Source organism: Typopeltis vanoorti, chromosome 6, assembly GCF_054136105.1.
Source record: "Typopeltis vanoorti isolate ZY-2024b chromosome 6, IOZ_Tvanoo_1.0, whole genome shotgun sequence".
In the NCBI taxonomy this organism is placed as follows: Eukaryota; Metazoa; Arthropoda; class Arachnida; order Uropygi; family Thelyphonidae; genus Typopeltis; species Typopeltis vanoorti.
Window position 1 is genome coordinate 32,072,595 of NC_143554.1, and position 13,418 is coordinate 32,086,012.

A 13,418-nucleotide genomic window follows, 5' to 3' on the forward strand; every position below is an offset into this window, starting at 1 on the left:
ATGGATTCCATGCATAGACACACTGGTACTGAATTAAAAACCTTTACACAGCATACATGCAATATACTTGGTCATATGAATCACCATGTCTTCTAGGCAAACTATTTAAGAATTCTGCTGATCAATAGTGTCAAGAATCATCAATTGTTTTGAGAAAAGCCAAGGATATTTTAGAGTTTGATAAAGGATTTATTGTGGGTGGCCAACTGGCTGGAACCACAATTTTGAAAACAGCCGAACTGAATGGTTTGCCAAAAATTGAAATATATTAGGTATTTAGGTATTTATTCAGCAGAAAAATAACTACTTTGATTGTCTAAGAGGCATAACAGTGGTCCTAAACCAGCCTGCGAGGAACGAGATCACCATCATCTGAGAAGGCTTGTATGGACAAACAGAACCTCTTGCATGCAGCAAATGAAAAATAATTTAATGAAGGCTGTTCCCAACCCATATCACACTGATCTATGTGAAGGGAATTGAAGATGATTGGTATGGGCAGCCACATGACCATACAGAAGCCACTGATTTCTACGAAGAACCAGAAAGTTCATCTACAGTAGAGTCAGGAACTCCGTGACTAAATAACAGAAAATTGGAAAAAAAGTCATGTGGTCTAACATGTCACAGTACATCTAGTTCTATACAAATGGTAGGCAGAGAGTTTGACATAGAGCGCCATGAAGCAATGAACCCAGCTTGCCCTGTCAACACAACTCTAGTTCTGGAGATGGTGCCATGATATGGGCATGTTCTATTGATATGGGATGAGTCCCTGCTATTGCTGGAAGGTCAGGTGTCCTCTAAAGAATATCTAAACATAGTTGTTGATGAAGTCCATCCTGCAATGTTGACTTTTTATCCAGCAGGACCATGATTTCCATCATCTTTCCTGGCCATGACAAAGCATTGAGAATGTATTGGACATTCTCAATGGATTAGAAAAACAGATCCAGAAGCAAAGTCCTTTTCTATCAAATCTGAGCCAGTCAATGGACTGTCTGGTGAATGCCTGGTATGCTGTAAATGTAGATGAAATTGAACACTTGTGGAGTCTATGTGAAACTGCATACATCAGGCTAAAGGAGGCCCAACACAACATTAATTGAAAGTCTCTAATTCAGTGGCCAGTATGTGTACCTGTAACTTGCCTTATATAGGTGAAACTCGATGCACAATTCCTATCTGAAAAAAGGAACATAAACAACATATTAAATTTAATAAAACTATGGTAAATCTGGCCTTTCTGATCATGACTGAATACTCTACATAGAATTGACTGGAAAGGCATCTACTCATTACATCACACCAAAATGAATCAGTAAATCTTCAGTAAAAAAGAAACTGATAATTTAACTGTGAAATTCTAATCAACCACCCTAATCTTAACAATAATGATGGTCAAAAAAATCCCAAGAATATGGATCACACATATTCTAGAAACATAACCTTTTGTTCTAACAGTTCATTATACATTATAATTATGACTATATTACTCCAGGAGCTAAGAATTAATATAAGAAAATCTTATTTTAAATTACTGATAAAACCACCACTATTACTGTATTAAAAGTATTAATATGAATTTCTTCTCTGACCATGTTATAAATAGGATAGAACTTTGATTTTTTTTTCCACTAGAGGTCAGGCCAGTAAAATAACAGTTGATCAAATCATTGTCACTTTAGCCCACTGTATGAAATGTAATGTAGCTTGTCTTTTTATATATAAGTCTATACTTCAGATGATAACCTTCATAAAAAGGTCAAAATGTCAGGAAATGAAAGTAATTATTCTTAACATACTAGTAGTTTCTATAATCTCAGGTCATTTGTAATAACCATTGCTATCACCTCCTCTACATTTTCACCTTACTTCATGGCTTCTGCCACACTCTCTACTGTTCCACTTGGCAAGCTTGCCTCTAGCACTCTGCTTTGAATACCCTGAATCATCAAATCACTATACATGATATGGAGATTTCAACAGAATCTTCTTTCGTGGACATCACCGACTCTTTCTGATCCCAATCTCTCTCTCTCTTTTCCCTCCATCTTATCTCTCTACCCACTGCTGAATCCCAAGATCAAAATATTTACATCTCCCAGTGCTTCCATGCTCATTCCCATTCCTCACTGGCCACATTTTCAATCCATGGGATGTGCACATGCCACACATTGCAAAAAAATTCTCAACTATGTACGAATGATAGTGTCTTTAAATGCCGGCAGGCTGGATGACAATGTGTTAGATTTGGTAGCTGCAATGACAAGTTCTCAACTGGATACAATATCAAGACAATTTTATAGCAAAAAAAAAACTATACCTTCTTCTTCTTCTGCAGCTTGTCCCACTTAAATGGGGTCACTGTTCAACAAAAAACCATACCAATCACACAATTTCAATAATGCAAACTTAAAAATCAGTAATGGTAACAAAATAAACACAAATAACATTCATCCTTAATACTAACACTTATCTTTTGTTAAGAGTTTTCTTCAACGGACTACATACATCTTTGCATGCCAGCACCACCCGATATATTTATTATTTATACTTTGTAAGGACACATTATTTAAAAATGGCACAAAATAAGATCATAAAAATGACAATGACACTGCATTTATCAGATTTGTGACCAATAACATAAGTTCAGCAATAAAGCAAGTGAGTCATGTGATATGACCTTCAATGGGCAGGGTCACTACCCCAGACAAGTTTTGACCATTACTTGAAGTCGTTTCACTGGGAGCCAAATCCAGGAAGGTGATTATGTCGAATCAATGCAAAAGTGATATGTTTTCCACACCTAAGGAGTAAAATGCTATATCACTTTATTGGTAAAATACCATGGATCCCACTCATCAGATATCAGTAAATGTCAAACCAGTCTGGATAGTGTCCCCCCCCCCCATAATGCATAGCAAATACAATATGCACATCTGAAAGTAAGTGTGTTTTGCATTATTCGATACTAAAGCAAATGATGTGAAGTCTGCAGCTTCTATACCAGCAGGACATTTTGCATGCAAACTTTGTTTGCTTACACTTAAATAAGGATTAAAACAAGAATTAATAACAAAAAAAAAAAGAAAAAGAAAACTTCCTACAGCTTTCTGTGATCTAGAGTATTTTAATAATATGGAGAAATGTCATTTTACAAATTATACATGAAAAAGTATGACTTCGACATTGATTCAACCGTGGTATCATTTGGATCTGGATCACACTGATGAGACTTCAATAAATGTGATGAAGCCAGCCTGGTTAGTGGTAGTGACTCTTTCCATAATGCATAGCAATATACACTTCCCAAAGTAAGTGTGCTTTGGACTGTGAGATACTAAGGCAACTGGCATGAAGTCAACAGACTTCTTTACATAAGTAGACCAGTTGTGAAGATACTTCATTCGTATATTTTATTTGTTTACAAAATTGCTTACACAATGCCAATGTACTGAAATACATCAACAGAATTTGAATAAACTGGCTATTATAGACAATAGATGATGAAGGATGCAAATCAGTGTTCCAATACAAAACAATGCATTCATAATGCATATAATACAAATTGATTATTATTATGGTAGTCAATCTCCAGTAAAAAGAAACTGATAAGACTAGAAACCCAACAGTAATAGTTGACAGGAAGTTGAAGTTAAAGGAAACAAACTGCAAAATTAGTAAAGACAATGAATTCTGGATATCATATATGCTGAGAAAGATACTATGAGAAGAGATATGGAAGTCATTATTCCCTCCTGATAAAACATCTGATTTCGATTATGGTAAACTCATCCCAAGGGTTTGAGTTTACCATGTTCATCCCCACATCCTTAGGTTTAGTAAAATCAACACATTAAATAATTAATGTCAAGACTGTGATATGCTGATTAATTACAGTAGCAAATTAAAGAAATGTTGGCTGCAAAGTTTAGTAAACAAACAGAAATGACAGAGCCATGGAAGTTAATAAACAGATTTCTATATGATAACCGAATACATTTTCCAGTCGTTGGTAGGGGAAGAAGTGATCCTCCTAGGAGTTGAGAAGAGTAGACTGCTGGAGATGAGTGAAATAAAGATAGCAAATAAATAAATAAATAAATAAATATATATATATATATGCTTAAATAACAATTCTAAGGTAAGTTTCTTTTTTTTTTTTCCAGGAAATGGATGGATAAGATTTAAAAAACAGAAATTCAAGTGGTGTTACCTTCAACTTTTAGATTTTCAGGTGGTTGTCCTTCACCTTCAACAATACGTTCTTGAGATGAACTGAGGTATTTTTCCATGGTTCCAAGATCTTGCTTTTCCTTTTTTGTACTCTATAATGTTAAAATGAATTTAGAAAATAACTTTAGATTGCTACATAAAACATTATTCTCTTATTCCAGTACCTAATTTATATAAGTGTTCCAGTTAGCAGCCATGGATATGAGATGATCAAGAATTGTTCATATGATTTCCATACTAACTTATTCATATTCTATACTGTTTTTTTTTTTTGTTTTTTTAACATACAGATTCTCCATTATCATTTTAATCTGAAATTTTCTATTACGATAATATCTTTCATAAAAAAAGTAAGTTAAGCATATCAAATATATAGCAGGTGATAAATAATGAAACATGAGTAGGAAATGGAAGAATAAAATGGGTTCCAACATGGTTAATCTTGAATAAATTCAATCTTTACTTTAAAATTACTGATTGAAAAGATAATAGAAAGGAGAGAATTTCAAAAAGGACCATAATTGACATTTACCGATTAAGAAAAACCCTTTCATAAAATTAACAGACAAAAATTATTAAAAATATTAGAAGGTTTAAATACACCAAACAACTATTACAGTTCATTCAAGAAATATATGCAGGAGATGGAACAGCCATCAAATCAGACTACAGCATGGAAAGACATATCAAAAGGAGAATGGCAGGAATGTATTCTATCACCTCTACTTTTTAATATATATATATATATATATATATATATATTATTTGCATCAGAAGATTTACAAAGATAAAATTTTTGTAAAATCTAAATTCGTTAAAGGAAATTTCAGAATAGTATAATATGATAATACCTAAAATAAAACTAATGGCTTTAAAAGGACTGAAAACTCAGAGTAAAATAGTGATAAATAATAAAATATTACACCATACTTTCAGATACACGAGATGTGCTTCATCATATGATGAAGGATAGATACATTAAAATACCAAATGTTGCTCATGTATTTGCTTCAGCAAAATTATACCATTTAGTAAAATAAATAATATTTATTTGCCCAGTATTTGCCCAGTAAAGTATCATACTTTACTTTGAACTCATTCACAGTCATGGTACTCACAACAGACTCTGGCAGTTTATTCCACTCGTTCACCACTCTCTAAGCAAAAAAATCTAGTTCTCTAATACCCTTGCTAACTACCTTGCTCAGTTTCCAAGAATGACCCCCTAGTTGTCCCACCACCAGACATGTTCTGAAAAAATTCCTCTGTACTAATCTTGTAAAAACCCTTCATTAAACTGTATGTCTCGATCACATCATCCCTTTTCTGCCTGTCAACCAACATCTGTAACCCACAAATCTTCAAATTGTTCTCATCATGTTAATTCCATAGACCTGATACTATCTTGGTCACTCACCTCTGGATCCTCTTCACCTCTTCCTCACCACCAAGTTGTGTTCTCTGCCAGGCTGGCAGGAAAAAGACTCAGAGGAAGACCACGATATAGGTGGATTGATACAGTAAAAGTGCCTTATAAGATAGAAATATAAGATCTGATAATGTTGGAGTCTTGATAAGTAACAGACTGACTTGGAGGAAAATTGCAGATAGGAAGTTAGTAATGATGTAAGTTTTTCATGTAGTACTATTGTATCCTGTACATGTCAGGAATTTGATGATGATGAACTGATATTTGAAGGCATTCTGGATATCACAGTATTGTTGAGTGAGCACATTCACTTGGGCAGGATCTTGCATATGCCAAAGTTGAATAGCTGAGGAGCGATAATCACAGAGGTTATAGCACAGCTTAGTATTAAGGTTGACCAGATTGAGAACAATTTCTGCTGATTCAATAATTCTTCTCTCAAGCTCACAACAGAAACTAAAAATATTTTCTGATTTGTTCCAGATACATGACAGAATGTTCATGAGGTTAGCAGAATTAAGAATTACATAGAGTACTGGCTCTAGTTCTGCCATAGGTGATGTCTCTCTCACATGTTCTTCCATACACAACTCAATGGATTTCTCCATGCCAAAATAGGATGCATCGCAGTTACAACAAAATTCAATAAACTACTGGATATCTTAGGCAGTCATGTTTTGGTTTAGGTGTACTGAGTATGAAAGTTTGGTTTGGTTAGAGGAGTAAAAGAAGTGAGAATTTTAAATTTCTTTAAATTTTAAAGCTTTCCGGATGGCTGAATCTTTCACATCTTGGTGTCATTTCAGTTTCCTTTTCAACTTGGGGAACAGAAAATAGTCTGAAGGGGATAAATCTGGTGAGTAACAGGGTGGGTTGTGATGAAGGGTGGAGATTTCGTATGTCAAAAAGTGATACACATTTGCAGTCTTGTGGGTATGCGCACGTTATCATGCAACAGAAAAAAAATCTTCCAACAAGAATGTGCCTAGACAAACACGATGAATGATTTTTAAGAGACTATCCATACATTCCGCATAAAATCAACACATTCAATGTTCACTACGAATTGGGGGGGGGGGGTCTGCATCGTTTTGATGCATGATTTTTGAAATCTCAATCTCTTCAGTCTGAAAGAAATATCTCACCAATCTATTCAGAACTATGTATCATTTTGTTTCAGGTTCATAGGCCATGTACAACCTAAAGAACATCTATGCTCATTGTGGGATTGGTATGAAAATAATGAAATATTCAACAAGAACATCAAATCTAATTGTCTTATTTCCTAGTGGCATATGTCAAATATAACGCATTTAATAATAATGCAAATTAGATCTTGAATGAAGCACTAATATTATATATTGGATAATAATATTATATAAATTCCTATACTACTGAACTTATAGGATATGCACGGATTCTACAATATGAAAAGAGCTAACATTATGAGGAATAAAAATTGATAAAGGCGAGCATTTCTTCCTCGCTACTCTCATCTCCTGTAACGATTTTGTCCAAGAAAATTTCATCTGCATCTGCTATCACAATAATGTCCTGACAAGATATGATTCGATCTTTTCTTTCTTCAGCTTTCAAGCAATGTGAGACAAAACGTGCATACAACTTCCTCTTTCCCAAATCTTCACTCAGAATCAGAGAATGAAAAACATACGGATGTTGAAAGCTATCATTCGTGCTGTGATTCGCCAATGATTCTTCACCAACTTATCAGTTGTAGTGGAAATGTGGGATGGCCACTTCTCTCATCCTCTTCTACTGCCTCCCTTCCATCATGAATACCACCTGACCTGAAGATGTTGGATTGGTTCAGAGCATCATTCCCATATGCCTTTTGTACCATTTCTAGGGTTATGGTAGCAGAATGACTGACTTTAAAACAAAATTTAATCACAATTCTCTGTTCATTTTTTATATCCAAGATGTACAAAGAAAAAGCACTTTATACTAAACATCAAAGCTTGCACACTACTGAACATAAATTAACATCGCTCTCTGGAATGTAGGCATTAGTTGGTATTACTCAGCACATTTGTCGATAGACTGCTCCAGTACTGTATGCACCACAAATCATGTCCTAAAACTTATGTACTACACTGTGTAGACAGAGGTGGTAGAATTTTCCCTCCCAGAAACTAGTTTTTTTGTCACATCTCTAACATCACCTATAATCAGAAAAACACATTAAAGTGAATCACATACTAATCAAATAGGATTAAATGCATTATCAGAGCATTGATTAGGTTTTAAAGAAATTATTTGGCCAGGACAGATATTGAAACCATTTAACATTCAAGGGAAATATGAAAATTAAACACCATAAAAACCATACATTTTTGTTATTAAAACTATGAAACAGAAATAAGCATATGCATAATGGTCATAGGAAGGCCTTTCTTTTTTTTTTTTTAAATAACTTCAGTAATTCATAATACGACTATACACTCGCTCTCTTTCTCTTGAAACAATTGCAGCATTTGTTCATCAGTCGAAAACACAACATATGTTATTACTATGAAAAACCGCTGTAATGAAACATTCAAGATAATTACATCTTATACAATAGCTTATTCAGTTAAGTTTGAATAGATGTTTTAGGAAAAAATATCTAGTGTGGGATATCTGAAATATAGACTAAGTTTCTGTAATACAGCTTCACATTTTAAGTTACTTATAGATAAGGTAATAAAATTTTAGAATATTTAACTGGGAGTTGAAAATAAATTTTATAAAAATGAATTCCTGTAGTAGTTAATGTTACATATATTTAGTAGACAAATACTTATAATGACAAAATTTCATGATACAATTTTGATATTACCTTCTTTCCTCTTTGAAAAAGATCATCACTAAAACTAATACGAGCTGACTGTCTAACGCCATGGCTGTACTCGGGTGTTTCTTCATCTTCTTAAAAAAATGGGGGAGAAAAAGGGGAAAAAAAAACTTTGAGAAATTTCAGTGTTAATCAAGAACATATGAAGATCATCCAAATAAATAACACATGCTTTTCCTGCATAAACACATTAGTAGTGATACAATAACAGAGGACCAATACTGTACTATAGTGATTCCTCAAGCCAACTTCCAAAATCCATATCCATGTTTTTCACAAAGTATCATCCTTCTTGTATGTGAGTGTGTCATTTTCATACATGATATTGACATATCTCATGCTGTATACTGACAGTGTTCCCTGTCTACAATGCTCCCATTATAAAGTCACCTGTAAGAGCTGATGAAAACAGACAATCTACAATTACAGTGAGACTGGAGAGATTCTGATAAAAAAAAAATAACATCCTACAAGTTGCAGCGATAACTTAGAAGAAAATATTTGAAATTATATTTCTTATCATTTTATTTATTAGATCTATCACAAAGAAAGAGTTTGTGAAAATAGTCCAAATGTTTTATTTGTTATAAAGAAACAAAGAGCATCATGGAATTCATTGAAGCATGTTACACGTGCAATGTAATTAAATTTCAGGATCAGAGCATATCATAAGCCCAGCACAAAGTTTCAACCTTTGTGCAATTATTATTATTATTATCTAAGACCTCCAGAGAGGCTATAAATCACCCAAACCAGCTGTCATACCTTCCCTTACATTCATTCACACTAGATGCAGTCACTACCTGTAAAGGCATAATAAATTTAGTTTAATCCTTTATCCAAGTGTGAGCAAACAAAGTTTGCGCCTGAAAGTATCTTCAGGACTGGGTTAAGGTGGTAAACACCAGGGCAACTCGTTGCAAAGGTGGAACAAGCTACCAACACTCCTATCCTAGTATCCTAGTATCTCCTATAATGCAAAACACATCTCCTTGCGGATATGTCTATTTTGTTATGCATTAAGGGAAGGGCCACTACCCAGACCGGTTTCGACCTTTATTGAGGTCTCTTCAGTGGGAGCCAGGCCCAAGTCGAGATATCAGGCAGAAGCATTAGCAGGTCATCTCCACCTATAGGAATTGCCAATTGGTGTGCCACCCTTTTTTAATAAATTACTCTGGATTTAGAGAAAGATGTTGAAAGTTTATTTTCCACTTGGTTAGAGTATAATAAATTTAGTTTAATCCTTTATCCAAGTGTGAGCAAACAAAGTTTGCGCCTGAAAGTATCTTCAGGACTGGGTTAAGGTGGTAAACCTGAAAGTATCTTCAGGACTGGGTTAAGGTTACCACCTTAACCCAGTCCTGAAGATACTTTCAGGCGCAAACTTTGTTTGCTCACACTTGGATAAAGGATTAAACTAAATTTATTATACTCTAACCAAGTGGAAAATAAACTTTCAACATCTTTCTCTAAATCCAGAGTAATTTATTAAAAAAGGGTGGCACACCAATTGGCAATTCCTATAGGTGGAGATGACCTGCTAATGCTTCTGCCTGATATCTCGACTTGGGCCTGGCTCCCACTGAAGAGACCTCAATAAAGGTCGAAACCGGTCTGGGTAGTGGCCCTTCCCTTAATGCATAACAAAATAGACATATCCGCAAGGAGATGTGTTTTGCATTATAGGAGATACTAGGATACTAGGATAGGAGTGTTGGTAGCTTGCTCCACCTTTGCAACGAGTTGCCCTGGTGTGACCACCTTAACCCAGTCCTGAAGATACTTTCAGGCGCAAACTTTGTTTGCTCACACTTGGATAAAGGATTAAACTAAATTTATTATACTCTAACCAAGTGGAAAATAAACTTTCAAAACCTGTAAAGGCAAACTGTTCCACTCACTCACTTCTCTGTGACAGAAAAACATAGCTCTTACCCCTTTCTTGACTGTGAACAAACTTAACTTCCATGGATGCTCTCCCATGTTCTCTCCCCTCCTTCCATATAACAAACAATTTCATTAGACGATATTCTATAACACCCATTCAAAAGTTTATATAAGCCTATATAATGTCAGCCTTCTTTCTCCTCTTAACCAAAGTCTGTAATCCACATACTTGCAAATCTATCCTCATATTCTACATCCCATAATCCTTATATAATCTTTGTAACTCTTCTTTGCACCCTTTTCACAGCTTCTCTATCCTGCTGGAATCCAGGAGATGAAATCTGCGCACAATAATCCAGGTGTGGTCTTATCAAAGCCTTATAAAGAGGCAAAATGACTTCCTTGTCAAGGTGCACTTCAACATCACAATTATCCTCTGAGCTGTATTTGCAATTTTTGCTATGTAACCTCTGAACTTCAAATTCCTATCCACCAATATGCCAAGATCCCTTGTCTTCTCAGTTTCGTGTAGCATAACTCCACTGATATAATATGTTGCTGGAAATCTAATCAAGCCAAAGTGCATAACTTTACCCTTACTAACATTAAACTGAAAGCCATTTTCGTTTGCCCAAATTTTAAGCCTATTCAAATAATTTTATAAGTGCTGAATATCAGTAGCAACCTTAATTGTCCTGCCTATCTTTGCATCATCATCTAACGATTGCATATCTGATGTTAGACCCTGCCTGATGTCATTAATGTATAGATTGAAAAATAATGGCCCAAGGACTGAACCCTGAGATACACCACTGGTCATCTGAAATCTTGCAGATTCACACTGTCGTGACGTTCTATTTTCATGTTATGTTCTAAATCCGCCATCTTGGTTCAAGTCACTCTTATCAATATAACAACTAATTGCAAATTGATCACCGATCCAAAAGTAGAGAAATTTATAATTATACTGCACCACCCTATTTTTAGATTAGTCTATATAAAATAGTAGGATCAATTCTTAATTAAGTTAGCAGTCTCCTCATTTATTTAGGCCGAATTATTTACTATTCCACTTGGGGTTCCTGCAAGATTCGAATATTTATGAACGGTGCAATAAAAGGGAATTCAGGCAAACACAATATTTAGATTAACAAAATAAAACATTTAATATATGATATATATAACAAATACAAGAATTCTGCTTTAAAATGAAACAATACAATCAATTGAATTTAACAACACCCACTATATACCACTTTTTGATATCTGTCTGTCAACCATCCACTGATCTAAGACAAGAATTTATATTCCACTCTCATATTCTCCAGTTTATCCAACATCCTTTCATGTGGTATCCTATCAGATACCTTAGCAAAATCCAACATTAATGTAGTGTGCTCATTCCCTTTATCCAACTCAGCAGTAACAATGTTATAAAATATGAGCAAATTGCTAAAACGTGACCTTCCTTGAGTAAACCCATGCTGCTCCTTGCAGAGTATAGCTTGTTTGTCTACCCATTTCTCTATGCGAGTTCTTACCAACTTCTCTAAACACTAACAAACAGAAGAAAGAGGGATGGTGAAGAGACCTACAAACTCTGAAAGGGTCATATAAAATACAAGTAGTTGAAAGTTTTCATTTTATGGAATGCGGAGGCAAGGAAAAGAGGGCATCCATGGATGTTGAGAATGACTGCAGTCAAAAAAGGGAAGAGAGCTAAACTTTTCTCTCATAGTGTAATGCATGATCAGATTGCATTTGAAAGTAGTGAGAAAGTAGAGTGAATGAATTCAAGAAAAGGTATGACATCAGGTATTGGTGATATGTGAACTTCCTCCATGAGTCCCTGACACCATGGAGATCTCTGGGAATTGTAATAATAATGATGATGATGATGCTTTCATAAGATATTCTTGAAAGTTTGTCATGCAAGACAATGTATTAATTATTATTATCATCATAATCATTATTAATATCTGACCTCCATAGAGTCAAAGAACTAAACAGGGAAGTCAATAATATCATGCAAAAAAAATATCATTGAACTATGCCTCAAGCCCCCATTCACAGTTTCTCCACTCACCTCACTTTCAGGGAATGCATTCCACTCACCATGCATAGAACCTGCTTACCACTCCCCTGCTCACACCCTCCTCATACAGTTTCCAGGAATTGCCACTTGTTCCACCCTTGCTCCCTCCATGAAAAATCTCCTCTGCATTAATCTCCTCTGGTAAAAAAATCCTTATCAATTTATATGTCTCAATCATAAGCTCTGCAAGTTACATTCTGCTGAACTCTTCTCATGTTGTACATTTTTAATAGTATAAACAATTTGACATTCATAGTGTTTTATTCATTTTTTGTATAAAATTAATATATCTACAAGAAAGCATTCAAAAATGTGTACTCTTTCTCAGCACACATTGATGATGCAAAGACAAATTGCCAATGAGTGTGGTGTTGGTTTGGGTACTGTTAATGTGATTTTAAAGAGGTTTAGGGAGTAGATACTTTTTCTTCTGACAGAAAACAAAAATGGGAGCAAAAAAGGAAAACTGCACTTACTCAAGATCGTTTACTAGTTAGCAATTTCAATCCAAGATTGTCTCCTGTAGACTTAAATAGAGACTTGGAAGCTAGTGGGATTAATATTTCTGACATGACAGTCCATCGAAGATTGTTTTAAGCAGGGAGGACTGACCACAGACCAAAACAGAAACAACTGTTGACAAAGGCTATGAAGAAAAAGAGCTCCAGTGGGCAAAAGTGTACAAAGATTGGACTGTTGAGAGCCATTTCTTTGTCAAAGGAGAACGAGTACCCTATGTTTGTAAATCAGAGGCTGAGAAGACTTCTGCTGCCCACTTTCAACAAGCTCCTAAACATTCAGCTAAAAAGATGTTCTAGGTTGTTTTGCACTTGATGGTCCAAGATCACTTGAGCCTGCTGATGGCATGATGAAAAGTAACCAATGCATAAAAATATTGGAGAAAAGAGTGG

General features: G+C 34.9%; 1 protein-coding gene across 4 annotated transcripts in view; it reads right to left on the bottom strand.

Annotated features, from left to right (window-relative positions):
* unc-104 (kinesin family member unc-104) overlaps positions 1-13,418 on the bottom strand; it is a 942,286-nt gene that overhangs the window by 403,674 nt on the left and 525,194 nt on the right. For 3 of the 4 annotated variants that reach the window (XM_090394092.1, XM_090394093.1, XM_090394095.1), the window contains exons 26-27: positions 8,508-8,596; positions 4,220-4,331 (exon numbers count right to left, since the gene is read on the bottom strand). In XM_090394092.1, coding sequence (XP_090250218.1) covers positions 4,220-4,331; positions 8,508-8,596 — 201 coding nt within the window. The remainder of the gene's footprint in view (positions 1-4,219; positions 4,332-8,507; positions 8,597-13,418) is intronic. The other variant, XM_090394094.1, reaches the window with a different exon arrangement.